The sequence below is a fragment of the Centruroides sculpturatus genome, unplaced genomic scaffold, assembly GCF_000671375.1.
Source record: "Centruroides sculpturatus isolate CEXI.00-Female unplaced genomic scaffold, Cexi_2.0 scaffold94, whole genome shotgun sequence".
Lineage (NCBI taxonomy): Eukaryota > Metazoa > Arthropoda > Arachnida > Scorpiones > Buthidae > Centruroides > Centruroides sculpturatus.
This window is the reverse complement of record NW_019384400.1, coordinates 918119-943506: the sequence shown is the minus strand read 5'-3', so window position 1 is coordinate 943506 and position 25388 is coordinate 918119. Positions and strand designations below refer to the sequence as shown.

General features: G+C 26.5%; 1 protein-coding gene across 4 annotated transcripts in view; it reads right to left on the bottom strand.

Moving 5' to 3' along the window:
- LOC111618632 (nuclear hormone receptor FTZ-F1 beta-like) overlaps positions 1-25388 on the bottom strand; it is a 56761-nt gene that overhangs the window by 27371 nt on the left and 4002 nt on the right. For 3 of the 4 annotated variants that reach the window (XM_023360188.1, XM_023360187.1, XM_023360190.1), the window contains exons 2-3: positions 20618-21290; positions 15450-15651 (exon numbers count right to left, since the gene is read on the bottom strand). In XM_023360188.1, the coding sequence (XP_023215956.1) occupies positions 15450-15651; positions 20618-20959 (544 nt within the window). In that variant the 5' untranslated portion in view covers positions 20960-21290. The remainder of the gene's footprint in view (positions 1-15449; positions 15652-20617; positions 21291-25388) is intronic. The other variant, XM_023360189.1, reaches the window with a different exon arrangement.

Below are 25388 nucleotides of genomic sequence, written 5' to 3'. Positions count from 1 at the left end.
AATTAATACTTCAAAAGTATTAATTTCAGAAATAGCTACTGACATAAATCTAATTACAAGAATACTTCGCGTAAGATATACAATACTCTTTTTTTTGTTTAATACAATCTGGTAATCCTTTAAAAAAATTTGAAAATTTATACTATGTCATGAAAGTTGATTATATGGAAGACAGTAGAGTGGAACCTCGGTATACAACCTTAATCCGTTCCTGATGTTTGGACTTATACCGAATAGGACGTATACCAAACCAACCTTTCCCATAAGAAGTAATGTAAAAATGATTAATCTGTTCTCATGTAAAAAAATGGCTGGCTTTAAATACCTCGCTTTCCTGGCTAGTTCCTGCTTGATTTTTCATGAGATCAGCATGTATCTTTATAGCTTTCTCGCAAATAATTGCTTCTGATATGCTGTCGCCAGCACAGTGTTTTTCAGTTATCCAAAGCAAAAGCAATTTCTCAACATGATCTAATGTCTTCAATTTCTGTTCAGAAATTGATTTAACCCCTTCCTAAAACTGTTAGCAGATTTAATAATGTCTTTATTTTTCACGATTGTGATATCGTCATTCTCGGAATACGGTATGCAACAGTTAAAATCTCGAACACGCATGCCACCTTCAAATTTCTTAACAATCTCTTTTTTCAGTTCCATTGTGATTCTAGTCATTTTTTTAGTTTTCTGTTGCTTCTCATTTGCCTTTTTGCAATTCATGATTAATAAAAATAATAAAATTTTACTTACAAATTAAAATCAGAAGAAATTTAACAAAGTTATAAACTNAGTGTTAATTTCTGCTTTTTTTTGTTTTTTTACAATTTTATTTCGACAATTTTGTGAAAATATGTTTATTAAAAAAATTCGATATTTGTTTTATATTATATTTATATTATATAATAAAATCACAGTATAGAATAAAAAAACACAGAATTGCAGCTCCCATGCATTTTGCAAAACCTACATTTCGGCTCCCACTTAACTTTTGCTTGCCCACCCCTGTTATAAACTGTGGCACCATGAACGTCTAGTCTGGTCTTTTTTTTTTAACTCTCCACCCTGTGGGCAATAAGAGGGCCTCTTTTTGAAAGCCCATTATTGGTTTGGCCAGGCCCACAATGGGGCTGCCGGTTGATGAAGGATGGGGTCTGACATATCTGAACAGACCACCCCCCTGAAAAATTCCTGGGGATTTTTTGACCCGTTCGGATTTGAGCCCTGGTCCCCCAGAACGGTAGGCTGCCACCTTGACCGCTCGGCCATCCGGCCGCATCTAGTCTGGTCTAGTACACTGATAGTGCTACTTGTTCATAGATGGTGCGTATAATTGAATTAAGTCGTATACCGAGCAAAATTTATTTCATCCAAACGGGACATATTCCGAATTGGACGTATTCTAAAGCAGATGTATACCGAGGTACCACTGTATTTTTACTTTTCTGTTAGTTGATATCCATATTTCAAAATTTTATAAATTTTATTAATAAAATAATCAGTTTCCATTTGGCAACTGTAATTAAACATTTCCAAAATTTACCTTACTAAAACTACAATGAATGAATTAAGTTACTAAACTGACTTTCAACAAAGTGGATGTAAGCAAATTTATCAGACAAAAATTTAATAATGTTCACATTATGTAATAAAAGTTACTTCAATAATCATCTCTGATGTCAAACTGTTTATAACTTTTTTATACTATACAATTTTTTTCCAGATAATTATAATAATTTTTGTACTTTTTTGTACTGTATTTTTTCTGTTGATAAAATCCAATTAATTGCTCAATTTTTAAATGTTTCGTCTAATAAATTAATTTAAAATATAAAAAAATAAAACTTATTACTTAATTGTCAGAAGCAGATAGTATTTTAATGCTTTATTGGCTTAATTTTGTTAAAGACAAGAAGCAATGTTCAACTCATCCATCTTTGTCATATGTCACGCATAATATATACCAAACAATAAAAATTATACAACATCAACCAAATTTAACTGAACATATCTTAATTATAATCTAAGTTAGATAATCTATATTTTAATAAAAATGACAAAAAGTTTTAAACAAGGAACTAAATTAAATAAAATAGAAAAATGTAATTGTTTTATCCATTAATTTATTCACTTCATTTTAAGAATATAAATTTTCTTAGCAATTACAATTTTGCAACTAAATCATTCTAATTTATAATATTGAATTCATTATAGTATTGTTTCTATTTTTAATTTATTATTTATTCTAGTAATTTAACATTATAACATAATAACAAAAATGATACGAACTGCTATACAATAAATGTTGTCTTTATGTTAATAACTAGTTATTCAGCTTATTTGGATCTGATATGGCATGTCTGAGATGTAATTTTGAATTGACATGAGCAAGAACCAGAAGGAAGAATAGTAGAATTATATATAAATGTAAAATTCTAACACAAAGCGAAAGAAATTTTTAAAAAATGCAAATGCATTAATACTACTACTTCGCTTATGCATGTTGATGATGTCATGATGATACTAATATTATATATTGATTGTTAATATACAGTATTTTATTTGCTAAAGGTCATTGCTGTTTTAAAATCAGACAATTCTAACCATTATAATGTTATTTTTTTCATTTTATATAGGTTTAATAATGCTATCTAAGCTTTTTACTTAAAAGTGTCTTATGTATGCCACATTATTGGTATTTGAGAACTCCATATACTTTGCAAGCCATGTTATGTTTATGTCAATAATGACTATATGTATTAAAGTATTTGAAATAATATTGTTATAAAAATGTTTTAATATTATGTTCTATTAATATATATTAATATAAAATGTGTTTTACTAACATTTAAAGTATCATTCAGAAAGTAAGGATAATCCAAAAACTGACAGTCTATATGCAAAATATTTAACAGAAAATGCAAATAAAAGTTTTGATATAGTCAAATTGTTTTTCAATGTAAAAAAATACATAAAAAAGCAAAATATTTTTAAAATAAACATTAATTTATATATTAACTAGATTAAAAAATAAATATTTTAATGATGTAAAAAAGTACAAATATGTTTATGTATTATATCCTTAAATAAATGCACAAAAAATTAAATTAATATGACATTTTTAATAAACATATTTTTATCATTTAGTGGTTAATGTATAAAGTTCATTTATTTCATTAAATGCATATTTCATATTTTCAAACAATTTTAATCTTTTGAGAAATATATAATTTATTTATTAATGTAAACAAACATGTGAATCTTATTGACGTGAATGTGTTAACACACTATTTACTATACAGTAATTTCAATGTCCTCGAAATTGAGACTCAATGAGATGNTAAAACTTATTACTTAATTGTCAGAAGCAGATAGTATTTTAATGCTTTATTGGCTTAATTTTGTTAAAGACAAGAAGCAATGTTCAACTCATCCATCTTTGTCATATGTCACGCATAATATATACCAAACAATAAAAATTATACAACATCAACCAAATTTAACTGAACATATCTTAATTATAATCTAAGTTAGATAATCTATATTTTAATAAAAATGACAAAAAGTTTTAAACAAGGAACTAAATTAAATAAAATAGAAAAATGTAATTGTTTTATCCATTAATTTATTCACTTCATTTTAAGAATATAAATTTTCTTAGCAATTACAATTTTGCAACTAAATCATTCTAATTTATAATATTGAATTCATTATAGTATTGTTTCTATTTTTAATTTATTATTTATTCTAGTAATTTAACATTATAACATAATAACAAAAATGATACGAACTGCTATACAATAAATGTTGTCTTTATGTTAATAACTAGTTATTCAGCTTATTTGGATCTGATATGGCATGTCTGAGATGTAATTTTGAATTGACATGAGCAAGAACCAGAAGGAAGAATAGTAGAATTATATATAAATGTAAAATTCTAACACAAAGCGAAAGAAATTTTTAAAAAATGCAAATGCATTAATACTACTACTTCGCTTATGCATGTTGATGATGTCATGATGATACTAATATTATATATTGATTGTTAATATACAGTATTTTATTTGCTAAAGGTCATTGCTGTTTTAAAATCAGACAATTCTAACCATTATAATGTTATTTTTTTCATTTTATATAGGTTTAATAATGCTATCTAAGCTTTTTACTTAAAAGTGTCTTATGTATGCCACATTATTGGTATTTGAGAACTCCATATACTTTGCAAGCCATGTTATGTTTATGTCAATAATGACTATATGTATTAAAGTATTTGAAATAATATTGTTATAAAAATGTTTTAATATTATGTTCTATTAATATATATTAATATAAAATGTGTTTTACTAACATTTAAAGTATCATTCAGAAAGTAAGGATAATCCAAAAACTGACAGTCTATATGCAAAATATTTAACAGAAAATGCAAATAAAAGTTTTGATATAGTCAAATTGTTTTTCAATGTAAAAAAATACATAAAAAAGCAAAATATTTTTAAAATAAACATTAATTTATATATTAACTAGATTAAAAAATAAATATTTTAATGATGTAAAAAAGTACAAATATGTTTATGTATTATATCCTTAAATAAATGCACAAAAAATTAAATTAATATGACATTTTTAATAAACATATTTTTATCATTTAGTGGTTAATGTATAAAGTTCATTTATTTCATTAAATGCATATTTCATATTTTCAAACAATTTTAATCTTTTGAGAAATATATAATTTATTTATTAATGTAAACAAACATGTGAATCTTATTGACGTGAATGTNAAACATTCAAATTAGAACACATTTAAAAACATTTTGAAACATAATTGTGATTGTTAAAAAGAATATGCCATCACTCTTTCCATAAGAGATTTTTTAAAACTGTAGGAACACTTATAAAGGAATAATTTTATTATACAATTTATATAAAATATTAAAGTACAGATTATATCCTTAAATAAATGCACAAAAAATTAAATTAATATGACATTTTTAATAAACATATTTTTATCATTTAGTGGTTAATGTATAAAGTTCATTTATTTCATTAAATGCATATTTCATATTTTCAAACAATTTTAATCTTTTGAGAAATATATAATTTATTTATTAATGTAAACAAACATGTGAATCTTATTGACGTGAATGTGTTAACACACTATTTACTATACAGTAATTTCAATGTCCTCGAAATTGAGACTCAATGAGATGTGCATGTCCTTCAATATGATTGGTCAGATGAAGATAAACAATCCTTTACAAACTTTGGCAACATTGCAGATTAAAATTTCCTGTATCTCTGAATCAGTTCCATATCTAAATTTTCGGGGCAGTATCCAGATGTCATCTGAGTTGTATGATGGCTTTTTATTTTTTTAAACGCCCGAGGGCACTAAGAGTGCCTCTTTCAGCAAGCCCATTATGGGTGTGGCCAGGCCTGCAATAGAGAGACCAGGCAGGGGACAGGGCCCAACGTATCTGGTCAGACCACCACCTGAAAAATTCCTGGGGCTTTATCGACCAAGGATTTGATCCTGGGTTTCCAGAGTGGTAGGCTGCCACCTTGACTGCTTGGCCATATAGCCTCACTCGTATGATGGCTGTAAGAGACAAAGTAGTAAAGGCATCAACCTGCTGCTCCATGAAACCTAAGTTCAAAACTGAGTTGATTCCTTAAAAATTTTTATGGAGGTGTTTCTGTCCTGGTCTATCCATCATTATCACATCCCATTCTATTGTAAACTGAATATATGATGAACATGTTAAAAATTTCTCTTAGTGTCTAAAATGTTAAGGGCTTTGATTTTAAAAAAAGTTATCAACTAGCCAACAAAAATATCAACATTAAAAAAATAATATTGTATTTTATGGCATGGCAGAAAGAATAAAATCTTCATGAAATATAAAGAAAATTATTATGACAATTATAACAAATTCTTTGTATTACTTGCTAATATAGGTTAAAATGATAAAAAGTTCATTAGCCTGAACTTTTTGTTTAGTGTATATGTACAGTATAAAAACATATTATTTAATAAATTGTTTATTATGCATATAAACTTGTATGGATAAATATAAATGACTATTTAACATTCCTTAACACACCAAAAATAATCATAATATAAATACAAACATAGAAATTATATATAGTATAATACTAATTTTTTTTAAATTAAAAAGAAAAATTTATTTTGAATGCTTTAATTAATTTATATTATATGACAAAGAACTTTATATTGATATATTTGTTTATTAATAACTAATTCACATATATAATTATTTATTATTATTATTATTAAATTAGAATTAACAATTAATTGCTAAGATTACTGTATTGTTACTTCTAATTTAACAAATATTTTTTATATATTATTGTTGTCCTGGTCACTTTATTAATTAATAAATTATTTTTAATATATTCTTAGCATTAATAAATAAAATTTATGAGGTAATCTCTGAAACTACTCATCCGATTTCAAAAATTCTTTCACCAATATTTAGAATGGACCTTCAGGGTGGACATAGGCTATATATTATTCCATTAAATATTCATATAAATTAAAAGATATCATCTAGGTAAGCATTATATTTTTATGTCGGCAAGAGGCAAGACGTGTACGTATACGAGACAGGTAACTGTGCGGTGCAATCGCATGGTCAGCGAGATACGCAGTGTACATGTCCAAACTTGTAGTATATAAAGTTGACATGTGAAACGCATGCACATAAGTTTGCTTTATTTGAACTCTTAGTCTTAATGTTCGATTTTATATTTATGAATGATTTGAGAAGATTCAACTTATTTTTCAAATTTAGTAAACTAGAAGAAAAACCCAGAAAAGGTTACGAAAACGTTTGTTATTTATCACTTACATTGTTAGTGGTACTACACACTGGTTAGTGGTTGCTGTGAATCTTAATTATCGTTATCCCAGTGTGGTAAGCAGATATCTAGAAATTTTCTAATTAGTCTCGGAAGAGGGGGGACCTAATTCTTGCACTCGGTGAAAACAGATAAGATCGGCTATGATCTAATGATCTTAATCTTTGCTATCGTTTTTGTTCGAGCAACACCAGCTCATCTGCTAGTAGTATACATATTTAGCTATTTTTTTATCAATATGGTTAAATATATATATATATATATATGTATGTATGTATGTATATCAGAATAAAGCTGAGAATATATATAAAGCAACATTTTTCTCTTGATAAAATACAATTTATGAATATTTGAACTTAATTCTAAATTTGCCCTAAAATATCATTTTTACATTCAAAGAATTTTACAATCTTTTTACAAATAAAAGTGTAATTATGCCACTAAAAACTAACTTGTCTTATATTTAGGCATCAAAACTATTATTTTTGTAGCCAAAACCAATTAACTGAAGAATACTTAAATGTATTCTCCAGCCAGTAATATCTTACTACTGTAATAACACTACTTTAATCTCTCTTTGATATAAATTAATATATTTTGGATTAAATTTTCATTCTAATATAGTAAAATAAATTTGTATTTGTAATTTTGCTTGTTTTCAATATTTAATTTAATATACTTTCTTTTGAATTTCTCAATTAAATTTTCAGCTATATTTACAAATTATTTGATGATTTCATTAAATGTTAAGCTATTGGCTGAAAATATACTTACTTATAAAATATAAAATGTATGATTATTCTAAGAGTTATCAAACTATTAAAATATCATTGAAGAAAATTACAAAGAAAATTCTTTAATATAACTGAAGAAAAATGTTTCTTAAAATAAAAACTATATCATAATAAAACTTTAACTGGAAGAATTGATAAAAGCAAATAAATAAGAAACTTTTACACTCAAACACTTAATCAAGACATTTTAATCAACGTAACTAATGTTTTAAACCATATTTAAAAGCTATCATCAGGCTAAATAAAAACATTCAAATTAGAACACATTTAAAAACATTTTGAAACATAATTGTGATTGTTAAAAAGAATATGCCATCACTCTTTCCATAAGAGATTTTTTAAAACTGTAGGAACACTTATAAAGGAATAATTTTATTATACAATTTATATAAAATATTAAAGTACAGTACATCCAATAGATAATGGAAGGGGATGAGCCTTATCACATGTTATGGGATTTCATAAAAGGTTTCCATGTGCATGATATAGCTTTAATGTTAGTATCTTGAAACCAGTTCATGATATAGTCAATCTAAAATACCTGGAGTGGTAGAGATTTAAGTCATCTCTAAAGGACAAATCCATAAATTGCAAAAATGAGGATGATATCTTGCACATGTGGAAAACCTTTTACAAAATCCTGTAGCAATATGATGTGTACATGTTGGATGTACTGTACAGTACTTTAATATTTTATACCAATTGTATTATAAAATTATAACTTTATATGTGTTTCTACCATTTTAAGAATCCTTATGTACAGAGTGCAGCATATTATTTTTAATTAATTGCAGTTATATTCCAGAATGTTTTTAAATAAATGTTTCAATTTGCATGTTCTTATTTGAATAGCCTGATGATGGCCATTAAATACAGTTGAAAATGTTAGCTACATTGATTAAATGTCTTATTTAAATGCTGGAGTGTAAAGATAAAAAATATAAGACAAAACAGTTTCATAAATCATAGTTAATCNGGTAACTGTGCGGTGCAATCGCATGGTCAGCGAGATACGCAGTGTACATGTCCAAACTTGTAGTATATAAAGTTGACATGTGAAACGCATGCACATAAGTTTGCTTTATTTGAACTCTTAGTCTTAATGTTCGATTTTATATTTATGAATGATTTGAGAAGATTCAACTTATTTTTCAAATTTAGTAAACTAGAAGAAAAACCCAGAAAAGGTTACGAAAACGTTTGTTATTTATCACTTACATTGTTAGTGGTACTACACACTGGTTAGTGGTTGCTGTGAATCTTAATTATCGTTATCCCAGTGTGGTAAGCAGATATCTAGAAATTTTCTAATTAGTCTCGGAAGAGGGGGGACCTAATTCTTGCACTCGGTGAAAACAGATAAGATCGGCTATGATCTAATGATCTTAATCTTTGCTATCGTTTTTGTTCGAGCAACACCAGCTCATCTGCTAGTAGTATACATATTTAGCTATTTTTTTATCAATATGGTTAAATATATATATATATATATATGTATGTATGTATGTATATCAGAATAAAGCTGAGAATATATATAAAGCAACATTTTTCTCTTGATAAAATACAATTTATGAATATTTGAACTTAATTCTAAATTTGCCCTAAAATATCATTTTTACATTCAAAGAATTTTACAATCTTTTTACAAATAAAAGTGTAATTATGCCACTAAAAACTAACTTGTCTTATATTTAGGCATCAAAACTATTATTTTTGTAGCCAAAACCAATTAACTGAAGAATACTTAAATGTATTCTCCAGCCAGTAATATCTTACTACTGTAATAACACTACTTTAATCTCTCTTTGATATAAATTAATATATTTTGGATTAAATTTTCATTCTAATATAGTAAAATAAATTTGTATTTGTAATTTTGCTTGTTTTCAATATTTAATTTAATATACTTTCTTTTGAATTTCTCAATTAAATTTTCAGCTATATTTACAAATTATTTGATGATTTCATTAAATGTTAAGCTATTGGCTGAAAATATACTTACTTATAAAATATAAAATGTATGATTATTCTAAGAGTTATCAAACTATTAAAATATCATTGAAGAAAATTACAAAGAAAATTCTTTAATATAACTGAAGAAAAATGTTTCTTAAAATAAAAACTATATCATAATAAAACTTTAACTGGAAGAATTGATAAAAGCAAATAAATAAGAAACTTTTACACTCAAACACTTAATCAAGACATTTTAATCAACGTAACTAATGTTTTAAACCATATTTAAAAGCTATCATCAGGCTAAATAAAAACATTCAAATTAGAACACATTTAAAAACATTTTGAAACATAATTGTGATTGTTAAAAAGAATATGCCATCACTCTTTCCATAAGAGATTTTTTAAAACTGTAGGAACACTTATAAAGGAATAATTTTATTATACAATTTATATAAAATATTAAAGTACAGTACATCCAATAGATAATGGAAGGGGATGAGCCTTATCACATGTTATGGGATTTCATAAAAGGTTTCCATGTGCATGATATAGCTTTAATGTTAGTATCTTGAAACCAGTTCATGATATAGTCAATCTAAAATACCTGGAGTGGTAGAGATTTAAGTCATCTCTAAAGGACAAATCCATAAATTGCAAAAATGAGGATGATATCTTGCACATGTGGAAAACCTTTTACAAAATCCTGTAGCAATATGATGTGTACATGTTGGATGTACTGTACAGTACTTTAATATTTTATACCAATTGTATTATAAAATTATAACTTTATATGTGTTTCTACCATTTTAAGAATCCTTATGTACAGAGTGCAGCATATTATTTTTAATTAATTGCAGTTATATTCCAGAATGTTTTTAAATAAATGTTTCAATTTGCATGTTCTTATTTGAATAGCCTGATGATGGCCATTAAATACAGTTGAAAATGTTAGCTACATTGATTAAATGTCTTATTTAAATGCTGGAGTGTAAAGATAAAAAATATAAGACAAAACAGTTTCATAAATCATAGTTAATCATTTCATAAAGTTATTTTCTTTTCAGAATATTAAAAGAAAGAATATAATATTGGCATACATTTTTCTATTATTGCTTATTATGGAAACCAAATTCTGTTAATTTTAATTGGTATAATTTTTTACTCTTTTTAGGTCAGCTTCAGCCAAAAACAGTTCTAAACTTCTAAAACATCTGATATTGAACTTGAAGAGAAGTTAGTTGTTCTCTTCGAGTTCAATATTGGCTATTATAACAGTTTACAACCATTAATGGATTAAGCTGACCTAGAAGGTCAAAAATGTAATCAATTAAAATTAACAGAATTTCAAACACTAATAGAAACATATATTGATAATGGTGCCAAGATTCAAGGACCATAACAATAACATTGACATTTTATAATTTGTGAATGTCATTGTTTATATTTTGACATAAAAACATTCTAAATCAGTAGGTATCAGTTTGTGTCATTATATTACAAAAAAAGTTTTTAGTTTTAATGATTTTTGAGAATATTCGATAAACCTCAATTATACGTATTGTTATGATAAATAATGATAGTACAAGTTCATATTTACTATTTAGAACCTGATCATCNTGTATGTATGTATGTATGTATATCAGAATAAAGCTGAGAATATATATAAAGCAACATTTTTCTCTTGATAAAATACAATTTATGAATATTTGAACTTAATTCTAAATTTGCCCTAAAATATCATTTTTACATTCAAAGAATTTTACAATCTTTTTACAAATAAAAGTGTAATTATGCCACTAAAAACTAACTTGTCTTATATTTAGGCATCAAAACTATTATTTTTGTAGCCAAAACCAATTAACTGAAGAATACTTAAATGTATTCTCCAGCCAGTAATATCTTACTACTGTAATAACACTACTTTAATCTCTCTTTGATATAAATTAATATATTTTGGATTAAATTTTCATTCTAATATAGTAAAATAAATTTGTATTTGTAATTTTGCTTGTTTTCAATATTTAATTTAATATACTTTCTTTTGAATTTCTCAATTAAATTTTCAGCTATATTTACAAATTATTTGATGATTTCATTAAATGTTAAGCTATTGGCTGAAAATATACTTACTTATAAAATATAAAATGTATGATTATTCTAAGAGTTATCAAACTATTAAAATATCATTGAAGAAAATTACAAAGAAAATTCTTTAATATAACTGAAGAAAAATGTTTCTTAAAATAAAAACTATATCATAATAAAACTTTAACTGGAAGAATTGATAAAAGCAAATAAATAAGAAACTTTTACACTCAAACACTTAATCAAGACATTTTAATCAACGTAACTAATGTTTTAAACCATATTTAAAAGCTATCATCAGGCTAAATAAAAACATTCAAATTAGAACACATTTAAAAACATTTTGAAACATAATTGTGATTGTTAAAAAGAATATGCCATCACTCTTTCCATAAGAGATTTTTTAAAACTGTAGGAACACTTATAAAGGAATAATTTTATTATACAATTTATATAAAATATTAAAGTACAGTACATCCAATAGATAATGGAAGGGGATGAGCCTTATCACATGTTATGGGATTTCATAAAAGGTTTCCATGTGCATGATATAGCTTTAATGTTAGTATCTTGAAACCAGTTCATGATATAGTCAATCTAAAATACCTGGAGTGGTAGAGATTTAAGTCATCTCTAAAGGACAAATCCATAAATTGCAAAAATGAGGATGATATCTTGCACATGTGGAAAACCTTTTACAAAATCCTGTAGCAATATGATGTGTACATGTTGGATGTACTGTACAGTACTTTAATATTTTATACCAATTGTATTATAAAATTATAACTTTATATGTGTTTCTACCATTTTAAGAATCCTTATGTACAGAGTGCAGCATATTATTTTTAATTAATTGCAGTTATATTCCAGAATGTTTTTAAATAAATGTTTCAATTTGCATGTTCTTATTTGAATAGCCTGATGATGGCCATTAAATACAGTTGAAAATGTTAGCTACATTGATTAAATGTCTTATTTAAATGCTGGAGTGTAAAGATAAAAAATATAAGACAAAACAGTTTCATAAATCATAGTTAATCATTTCATAAAGTTATTTTCTTTTCAGAATATTAAAAGAAAGAATATAATATTGGCATACATTTTTCTATTATTGCTTATTATGGAAACCAAATTCTGTTAATTTTAATTGGTATAATTTTTTACTCTTTTTAGGTCAGCTTCAGCCAAAAACAGTTCTAAACTTCTAAAACATCTGATATTGAACTTGAAGAGAAGTTAGTTGTTCTCTTCGAGTTCAATATTGGCTATTATAACAGTTTACAACCATTAATGGATTAAGCTGACCTAGAAGGTCAAAAATGTAATCAATTAAAATTAACAGAATTTCAAACACTAATAGAAACATATATTGATAATGGTGCCAAGATTCAAGGACCATAACAATAACATTGACATTTTATAATTTGTGAATGTCATTGTTTATATTTTGACATAAAAACATTCTAAATCAGTAGGTATCAGTTTGTGTCATTATATTACAAAAAAAGTTTTTAGTTTTAATGATTTTTGAGAATATTCGATAAACCTCAATTATACGTATTGTTATGATAAATAATGATAGTACAAGTTCATATTTACTATTTAGAACCTGATCATCAGAATGAAATTGCATTAGAAGCTAAAGAGATTTGGCTTTAACTATACAAGATAGATAAATTCTAATGTTGGTCACAATGTATTTCATAACATATTTTTCTTGACTATTGATATAGTTTGCACTATTTATGTTATTGTAAAGAAGTAGATGACATAAAAACATTACATCATATCAGCAGTTATTCTTGTGAAACCATCCTCCTTATCACAGAACACAATATAACATTCTAAATATTGTTATAATCAGTGTAGAATGTTGTTCACCTATGAAAGTGATTGTAAGCTGAAGGGCTTTTGTATTTAAAAAATATTTGGTAAATTTTTTCTGATTACAGTATTAATACAGTTCAATTATTATAATGTATACAGGTGACAGGTTCTTCTAAAGAAAAAATTAAGACTTAGATAGAAATATCATTTTGATTTTACATGGAATTTAGCTTATGTCCTTTCGTTACATAACAAACATTAACCATCTGAGCTAGTGGAACACACTTGACATGTTTACTAATAGGATTTTTAACTATCTAAGTAACTAATTTAAAAATCATCACATTCTTTTTGTTCCAATAATACATATGTTTAGAATATTACATGTTCAACGATTCACGGCTTTTATTTAATTAATACAGTATTTACAATTTCAATGATCAAAAAACAATTTCTAGAACCCATTCCATATAACTTTTCAGCAAATATTTGATGGTAGATAGTAGATGTAATTTTATTTTTCTCTCTACAATAAATAAGATATATATTTCATAATATAAATTAATACATTTTTAAACGTGAATATTTTAATTTCTATTATTCCTTATTTATATTTTGATATCTTGATATTTCAATGATAAGTTCTCTTTTAACAATGATAATCGTCATAGTAGTTTATTTTTCTTATAAAACTAATGTTAATATAAATCTTTGCAAATAAACTCACTCAAACCAGACAATCTGTATAAATAAAATAGTATAATATAAATAGATATAAAGTAAAATATAATATAAAATAATATAAATAGAAATATTAAAATAATTTAAGCAAACTTTTTCTTGCAAAACATGCTATAAAAACTATGATATAATATCCAAGTTTTAAATTTGTCTAAACAAACTAATTTTTTACAGTTAGAAAGCTAATTACCATCAGTTATTTAGTGCAAGAAAACAATTTAAAAGTAGAGATTGAAAATTACTTTGCAACCCTTGGTTGGTTACTCATCACACCAACTAAAGAATATTAGCTTGAAAAGTTGATTGAGAAAGTAGTAAACGTATTTATTTTGACATTAATCAGTTCAATTAATCTAATTATCAGTTTCACTTACTGTTAAATGTTAGCACCATTATGCATGTTTTATTTGATAAGTTTCTACAAAATGTTTAAAAGTGACTATAAAACCAGTGTTCATTAACGTGTAAAACAATTCTCCAAACAAACACTATACACTATATCTAAAATAAGGCTACCACATTACATTTTTGTATATTTCAGTGCACAAAAGCAATTTTTAATGATACTAAGCAAACCTTGACAAAATCTTTTAATATGCAGCCTTTTTTGTTTATTAACTTTTAAAATGTTTTCTTTTCAAACGTCTCAGTTTAACGAAACTGTTTCTTTTTTTTTACATTAAACAGAAGACATTAAATAACTTTTTTAATTAGAAAAAAATAATTTAATTAAGAAAATATGATAATTATTAATAAATGTAATAACCGTCATAATTTATTTATTTTTAACAACATGCGTATTAAAAATAAATAAATTCTGTATCTCTTGTATCATAACAAGTAGCTTTAGAAATGTATTAAGTCTAAAATTAAATTAAATAAGAAATGTCATAGGCCTAGTTAAATTATCTTGCGACACTATATTAAACAAATAAAGTTATCAGAAATCAATCTGTAAATAATAAATGAAATGAATACCGAAAATTATCATAATTAAAATCAATGAATGAAAAAGAGCCAGATAAGTTTCAAGATTTATATGAAGAACTCTGTAAATTTGAGATATAAGATATATAAGATATTCAATTGTCTTTTAACTTATTTAAATAGTAATTAATTTTTATATACAATGCCATTGAAAAGTAGTATTGTAGTATATTTACTTACCGTAGGGAGGCGGATGACCCAAAGAAAGGCGATCATTGGCATAAACCGTTCCCTGTCCGGTGGCGTAGGTTACCGGAGCATTACGATTAGAAGTAGAACAAGTAGTGGAGATTGCCGGATGAAGATGAGTAGACGGACTGCAAGTACCATTCACGACACACTGAGTTAACGTGCCATTTGCAGTGGTCTGTTGGTGCAAAGACTATAATTAAACAATACATAAAATTAAAATAAACAGCGCAGCATCTTATTTTATTTTCGTAACCCAAATTCTATTATGAAACAATTTTATCAGAAATATTTTGTATGTTAAAATAATTTAAATTTTGAATTTTAAGCTTATTTAACAAGACAATTTAAATTTAAAACAATACAATATATTGTAATAATATAATAATAAATATGTAATCCATTTTTAGTGGAAAACTCTCTTAATTTTTCTTAACTCCATTAATTTTTACAAAAATAATTAAAATTAACGACTATAAAATCGAGCAAAAGTAGCACTTATCATTGAAAAATTAAGCAATTAAGAGTAATTAAACATCCAAAAAAAAATTAATTTTAATTCAGTATAGCATGAAAAGAACGAATGCATTTAAAAATTAATGAAACCAAAAACACAATTGACACGCAATTTTAATAATAATGGTCGTAAATTTATCGATTGCTGTAAACTAATACAACTCATAACGAATGACCGATCGGTGTATTTGTTAACAGAAAGCAAAATATATTTAAAAATAAAAAAATAAAGTTTTTGCAGGCAAAATAAGAAGCTAGCAAGACTAATAATTACAAACGATGACGATAAAAACCACGGGATGCAACAGAAACGAGTATGGAAGGGAAACAGGTTTATTCTGTACTACAAAAAAAAAAAAACAACGGAGGGAGAGCGTTGAGGCGGTCATTGGCCCGTTAGTTCTTTGTCTGCCAAGTTAAAACCCCAAAGCTCAGTCAGTCGGTCTCTACCTGTACACTAAATGGTAGACATCTACACTGTGAAGCCCAACTTGACTGATTTATCGATCTATTCTAGTTAACCATCGTCCGACATTTTGGATATCTTTTTTTAATTACTTCAAAACTCTTTTGGAAAACTGTATATATTATGTATTATACGATTTCTACGTAAAGTATACATTTAGCAACGTGTTATGTTTTTTAAAAAAGTAATGCAACGAGATTTTTGGTATCGACTCCTACACGACAACTTTCTCTCAACTGAGGGTGACCGACCTCTAAGCAGTCATGTAGGCGGAACAGTAAGGTCAAGGTTGGAAGTCAAGGTCCTCTATCAGTCCTTGTCTGACGACTACATTGGTCCATGGTACAATAAATGCAAGATTCCGAGTCGTAAAATGCAACATGTTTTGTGGATAGTCGATCTTCCGTCAATTATCTAAACCATTATACATTAAAAAACAAATGAAGATACGCGCGTTTTATAAAAGAAGAAAGGTTAAAGTTAAACGAACCAACTGCTAAATTAATTCGTTATTGTCAAAATTAAAACATTTTTCGAATGTAACTAGGAAATGATTTTGTTCCACTCTATTAATTCGAAATAATAGAAAAATATTTTTATCTACAATTTCTTTATTACTTCTTAATGGGTGCACTCCTTTTTTTACGCTCGAGATATTTATTTATTCGTTAGTACAACTGTTTTTTTTTAATGATATTATTTTAAAATGAGTTTTATAATTAACTTAAAAAAAGACCTCAATCGGGTTTTAAACTAGATATAATAAATGTATCGGATATTAATCTAAAATTGAAATAAACCTTTAAATAATTCCTAATATAGAGTTTCTATTTTCAGCTTTATTNTATTTCAAGTCATATAGATAGTGTATAAGATATTTTTTGTAAACTGCTCTTTTTATATATAAACATATAGTTCTATTAGCCTTTATATAATATCAAAAACTACAAATATTATGTAATATATACTGGATTTAAAAATTTGTCCTGTCTAAATATTGAAAAACTTTAATTCAGTATCATATCCACGGGCCTACCTCACAAAAATTTAATACAGTCGACCCCCCTATAACACTGTTGATTATTCCGTTTTATACGAATTCCATGTTGTACGAGTCACTTAAATTTTACAAATACGTGTGCCGGGCTGTGAACGGCTCACGTATTTGTATAATCTAAGTGACTCGTACAACATGGAATTCGTATAAAACGGAATAATCAACAGTGTTATGGGGGTCGACTGTACTAGAAACCTGTCAAATCAATGGTAGATTTTACAGGAATTCTGTCACATCAACAGATAAATTTAGGAGAGTTTAGTATTAGAATTTTTGTCAAATCTATAAAGCAAATCTTAGAAGTTTCACATTACATATATTCCAAGGTCAAAATTGATTCAGAATATATATATATATTTTTCTTTCTTTTAAGGATGTCTCATATATAAATGATGTTCATATTTTAATTTCTAATTAATTGCTCCAGTTTTTTACGACTTTCAAGGAATCATAAAACACTAAAACCGCTTACAGACACTAAATATAAAGAAGAAATCAACTAGTTTATAGCCTATTCTATAACATAGGTCAACTGGTTTAAAATTTGTTACTTAACAGTATCTTATAATAATTTAGCATAATAAGCAATAATTATTTAATACATAATCTTAGAAAACATATTTATACTTAAAGCTTATGGAAATGATAATATTCCATAAGCTGTAACAGAATATTTAAAGTCGACGAGTCGCTATCAACTGAGGCCGGGTTCGATTTCAAAATTTTAATTTAAACTCTCATAAAAAAAAATTATATAATTTCAATATTTATATATTTATTTTAAAAAATTTGCTTAATATATAATAAAATAATCTGATATTAGCGAGGTTACGGCCGAAGTTTTCCTCTGTAAAACGTGAACGTCGAACGTCGAGTGCCGCTATCTTGTAAGCAGCGCTCGACGTTCGACGTTTACGTTTTAGAAATGAAAACTTCGGCCGCAATCTCGCTATTAACTCATATAATCGTATAAATTTAAACACGAATACATTTCTAGAAAATTTAATGAAAAGAATTAACTTAATTACTTATTTCAAACAATAAAATATGATCCTGAAGTCAATTCAGGATTCAATTTTCTATATTTAAGTGTTAAAAAATTGTTAAACAATCGACTTAACAACTTATTCTTTAAGAGATCTTGTAACGCATTTTAATTAACACGGCGATTACAAATACCTTAATTAACAGTAAACATATTGTAATAAACTGTTAAAATATATAGATATTTAATATTGTGTACTTAATTATCAATATTTACAATGAAAATAAATAAATAAATATATAAATATATATATATATTTATCAAATCGTCGTATCATTATAGTAAACAAAGCGAAATTATTTTTCTTGTTTTCTCTAGTATTTTATTACTTGCAATTTAACTTATTACAAGAATCTTGAGTCTCTTCACGTTCTTTACGACTAGAGGTCATGTTTTAAGAGCCTGAGTCAATTCTCAATTGTCACTAAGCTGAATTTAGTAGCGATTTAATAATATTGCTGGTTTTCTATCATTGTATTATATAATAAAATTGAAATTTCTAGATTATATCTATTGTTGAATATATTCTGGAATATTATATGCAATATTTCTAGACATTAACATTATCTAGAAATTTAAATTGCGTTTAAAAACAATTTGAAAGGGTTGCGGGTTATATTCCGATTTTAAGGAGCTGATATTAGCGAGGTTGCGGCCGAAGTTTTCATCTCTCGAACGTGAACGTCGAACGTCGAGCGCTGCTTACAAATTTTCCTACCTTTTTTATTAATTTCTGAAGCTTATTTCTAAAGGTATTTCGTGGGTAAACTGTATTTTTAATTGCAAAAAATTTAATAATCTTTATTTACAAAAATTTGAAAAGAAAATTTCTTAATAAAAAGTTAGAAAATAAAATTTTGATGGAGGCTTTTGGAAAAGTTGCGCGATTCTTCAAAGTAATAAATTCCAAAAGCTATCCTACAACAAGCAATTAACTCTCTGGCGTTATTTTAAAACTTAAGTTTATGTTGCATTTATTTAATGAAACTGCAACTAAATCACGAACAGACATTTGATATTTAAAAATATTAATTTATGGCTTGCAAAGCGGGATAGGAAAGTAAATCAATTTTACATTTCGCTGATTAACATCGACTAGAAGCGCGCAATCATTGCAGAAAATTGTGGTTAAAATCATAATGTTACTCAATTATTTAGTAATAATTTTAATTTACTCGTCAGATTATATTTTCGAATTATTAAAAAATCATTTTTCTTAAAATTCAATATGTAATCAACTTCAAAAAAAATCATACAACTGATTTCTTTATCATTATTATTGGAATTTAATAAAAAAAAAGGATGGTTCAACTTCAAAAAAAAAAAATAAATTTTCTTGCAAAATTCTCAGTTTATGCACTTGTTTAATTCTCAGTTAATGCACAATCTTATTTTCATATTTAATTATAATTAATTACAGAAAAAATAAATTAGTGATAATACCAATGAACTAAATTCTTCAAAGGACAGTTGAACCTTTACAAAAATAGTTATCCATTAATGATGACAGAATAAATAATATAAATATTTGTTGTTTTTAAGAACAACACATTGTTTTCATCTTTTTCAATGCCTAGAACTATAAAAATATATAAAAAAAAACATTGCAAAATATTTGAAGAATTGTGAAATACCACAATGATACTGTATGCTGATGACCTTTAAGTTCTTGCCTTGTAGACAATATGTTAATGTGCAAAAGCTGTTATAATCATAATTTAAAGAAAGAAAAGAAAAAACAAAAACAGGTAAAATAAAGGAAAACATTTATTATACATTAATGATAAGAAAGTTTTACTGTCAACCTGTTTCTAAAGTACAAAATTACTGTTCCAAAGGTAAAAATCTGATTTTGATATAATTTTTAGTGGTTTCTGCCTGAATCCCGAAGGTCGTAAATTTCATTCTCGTCGGCAACAAATATATTTTTTTGGCCTTAAGTTTTCGTTATTGTTAATACAAAATTACCCGATACAAAACATGACGACGCCGAAGAGAAACGTGATTCTAATTATACTAAAAATTAAAACTACTGTACTTAAAGCAAAATATTTACATAGAGATTCGTGACCTACCTTTGGTATTTGATAATTTTCTTCGCTATCTCCTAAACACATAGGACTACCAGGATTACCTGGTATAGGTGGTAGAGGCCTGGGACAAACGGTACCATTTATATCAGGAGATTTACCAATCTTGAGTGGTTGTCCAGCAGTTGAATTGTTATCATCATCATCATCTGACAGTTCGCCCTCCCACGACATAGGTCTCTCACGATCTAGTTCTTCATTACTAACAGTAACTACTTTCTGTTTTTTTAAATTCACAACATGCATCACTTCGGCATCACACACTTCTTCCTGAATATCCATGGGCCTTCCAGATGATTTAGGACTAACCACACTTTCCATAGTCATAAGATACAATTTTTACACAGTTCACAAAAAAAAAGTGATTTTTTTTTGTAAAAAGACAATGTATAAAAAACAAAAAGAATTGTATATAATGTCGTAAATTCCTAAACGCACTCGCTTTATATTGTTTTACTATAGAAGTTCAATACTACCACAATTGTAAGATGCAGAAATTTGATGGATGTCCAGGACCACCATAAGTCTCATAACTAGAACAAACTTGATATCGTTTTGTTCGACTGCTTTCTTCAGTCCAACAGTAACTATATCGTCTACTTTCTGGTTGGAGTGTTTTAATGCTACACCTCATTCTCAGCTTAGACTTGATATTAATCTGTTAAAAATAAATATTCATTATGAAAAGGAAATTTAATATATTTAAAATGTTAGATAAAACAACTAAATGTATTTTGTTTCTTGAAAGCTTTCTCACATTTTGAACTAGTTTTATAATTAATTCCATTTAAACATTACCTAAAACAATGGGGTTAGTTAACTTTAGAAAAAAGTTCAATACTTTTTTTAAAAATACAGAATGGAATTTTTCAATGTTTTTATTAAATTATTCAAATGTAAATCTCGGTTAACCTCCAATTATGATATCATATTAAATCGAGGAAAATTATATGTATAAATATAAAAAAAACATAAGATATTATCTTCAGATTATGTATCATTTTATTACTATTGAAATTTATTGCTCTGAAATTTAAATCTATCAATAAATTTTTATACTGAATTAATATTATAATCAATTTTTATATCAATAAACAAGCAAAATAAATAATAATTTCGAGGTTTCTTTACACAAATACAAAATTATCATTATGTTTTGACATATATCAAATTTTTACTGGATCTTCAAATAAACTTATCCATTCAGTAGTTTGCAAGAGGATATATTTCTTTTTACAAAATAATATATTTATAATAAAATGCATTTTGTGAATTGAAAAATATATTTCTCATGAAATTCTTTGCAAAATGCCAAGTTTGCATAATTCATTTCATAACAACTGTATTTTCCCTATATAAAATCCATTAAAAATATATTCCGGCTCCGCAAAATATATTCCATTCCTTCTCTTCAACATATATTTCATACAAATGTATTCTAGCTTTGCACAGCGTATTTTCAATAAAATGCATATTCATGAATTATATTTTTCTAAGCAAATTTATTTTATCTTAAGATTATTCTGGCTTTGCATATAGTTTACTTCACAAAAACTAGACACTCTCTCTCTAAAATATATTATGCAAAGCTAGAACATATTTCCGATAAACAACATTTTGCAAAACGGGATTATATTTAACATTATCTTCATTTTGAACAAGAAAAATATATTTTTTCAGGGAGAATTTAATTTTTCATAAAAAAAAAATTCCGCAAAGGTTACATACATTTTTCGTAATTTGAAAAGTGCTTTTTCCTGAAAAACAGCAATTATATATTACAATAAGAGTAAAATCAGAGGAAAAAAATTTAATTTAACTAGGACAACAATAAATATTGAAGTGATTATAAAGAACGTTTTCCAATTGTTTTAATGCCATCGTGAGAAAATCTTATATATATATATAGGCTTATACATACTACAAGATCAGATTTTCCTCATTTCTTTCACTTAAATGATTAAACTTTTCCTATTTTCTCTGTTAAAGATCAATAAGGAATAAAAGTAATTTGTAATTTAAAAAGTCAAAAGCATTTTCCTTATTAAACTTTCATAGGATAGTAACATATACCTGATAATTTATAAATCATTAAATTAAATATTTATTAATTTATAGAATTAAAATGAAGAAAAATATGTAATTTACTTTTACTCATAACATTTACAAAATATACAGAATATTTACTTTAAATTTTTATCTAAAATTTAATTTTGCATGTGAAATTTAAAAATGGAACAGAGAATATTTAATCTCGATAAAACTACTACAAAATAACATTATTTACATAAATATTTCTAAATTTTAGGTCATATTATTTCATTTTTCAGGTCATTTCGGGTTATTTTTTGATCATTTATATCTTAAACAGTCTTTCCTTTAAAGAAAAGAGCCTTTGGATATATTCAACTTTCTTGATTCATTCATCATTTTTAATCTTTTGTTTTTTAAAATATCGCCAGTAAAATTATTTTATGAATTATTATTTTCAATTTTAAACGGTAAGATTTTATCGCTTTATTAGAACAGACCAACGCAGCTAATTTAAGTCACGCAAAGAACTGAAAATCAAGCAAAACCATAAATTTAAACCTTTTAAAAATATATTAAACTTTATTTTGTGTTGTTTAAATTCGAATTTATACAATTTTTTTATTCCATTTTGATCAAATTTGTGCAAAGAGTTTAAAATTATTCTGAAAAATTCTGTTGCAACTTCATAGAAGAAATATGGGCTTATTGACAGACAAAGAGATAATACAAGTAAGCTTTTCTTTTTTATCAATGTCAATAAAAATCTAATTTATTTTCATTCGATGATTGATTACTATTTCTTTTTTACATATTGTCATTTTTTCAAGTAGCAATTTTAATCGGCTGCTAATTTCGCTATAGAAGTGTAAATCTGGTACGCATTTCGACATTCTGTCGGCATTGTATTACAATTATTCATTGATTAGTTACAAATAAGTCAAGGTAATCATTCGACAGAACTTTTCGATAGGTGGAGCATAACCTTCACCCGTTCAACATTCCTCACTCTACATCAAATTCATTAAAACCTTGAAAGGCAAATGGAAATGATCGTAAACAGAACAGGTAAACATATTTAAAAGAAAAGCGGAGGGAATTTTTTCAAATTTTTCAATTATAAACCCGAGAAATCGGACCCAAATCGAATTCGGCGCGGGCGAATCTTCGAATCGAAGAGGATTCGATTTATCGCAAGCGATAAGCGCTCGGAGAAAGAATTTTGCTAATTCATAAAATAAATAACACCAGTTTAATCTAATATATACTGGAAAATTCTTGTAATTGTCAGACAAACACGTAGTAAATAAATATTCAAGACATATTATAAATTAATACAGCGCAGTTAGAAAGGAATTTCAAGGTCTAATCATATGAATGAGAAGCCGATATCACGGTTCTTTGAAGAAATAGAAAGAACAAAGGCACGACGTAGACAGTCGCCATGTTTGGCAAATGACCATGGAGAACGTCCTTGCCTGGTTCTGTAGGAGGTCCGCTTTTGCTCGTTGCTTCGGGCAATAACGAGTAGACTAGCAGGCAACAGCCGACAAAACTAGTCCGTGAAGTACTAATAAACAGACAAATATTTTAAAATTCACTACTGTTTTTATTTTATTTCTTGCAAATCAAACTAATTAATTAATAGAGCGCTTCTCTACTTTAACAATCATTTCTTTATAGCTAAATGAACACTACAATGGAAATAAATCATGAAAATAAAGTAAAAAAAAATCAATATTTTCAAGAATTTAATTGCAAAAATATCAGTTCGTCCGTACAGGGTGTGGCAATTTCTAAGAAGTGAATAAAAGTAATCCGAAAACAGGTATTATAATATTTTTAAACGTAGAGGAAAGAAAAAGGGGGAGAGAGAGAGAGAGAGAAAAAAAGTAAGCGCTCTTTCTTAATTCACACGTTATGGCATTCGAATAAAAACATAACCAAGAATGCGGTATGCGACATTAGTACGTGATCCAAGGTCGGATCAAACATCGCAGGATCGGTGATCAAACTACTGTCACTCCCCTGTTTCTCCCCCAACTTTTAGCTGCGCTGTCTGCAGTTCAGGAATGTTCCACTCGCGTAAGGGAGAGGAGGAAGTAAGGAGAAAAAAAAAACAATAGACAGGAAATAGACGGGGTGCTAGAAGGTCAACTGCAAGGTCGACTATGCTTTGTAAGCGCCACGGCGGTGAAAATTGAAACTTTCTTTGAATTTCGCCAACGCTTACAATAAACAAACAACCCTTTTTAACTGTATAAAATATGATTATTATATATATTTTTTCTTTAACATTAATTTAAATGGCATTAAATCTGATCCCTAAATTAATAAATATACCGTATATAAATTTGGTATTGTAATTAATGTTACAATGCAGTTTCATCATCGTAATGATGAAACTGCATTAATATAAATTCAAATGTCTTCAATCGATCAGCATTAATGAGAAACTATATTAAAAACTGATTATATAACGATACTTATCAATCGTCTTTACATCTTTAACTGATTCAAATTGAAATTTTTATAAATCAATTCGTAGTAAAATCTATGTAAGAGTATTTAATTACAGTCGACCCCCCTATAACACTGTTGATTATTCTGTTTTATATGAATTCCATGTTGTACGAGTCACTTAGATTTTACAAATACGTGAGCCGTTCACAGCCCGGCACACGTATTTGTAAAATCTAAGTGACTCGTACAACATGGAATTCAT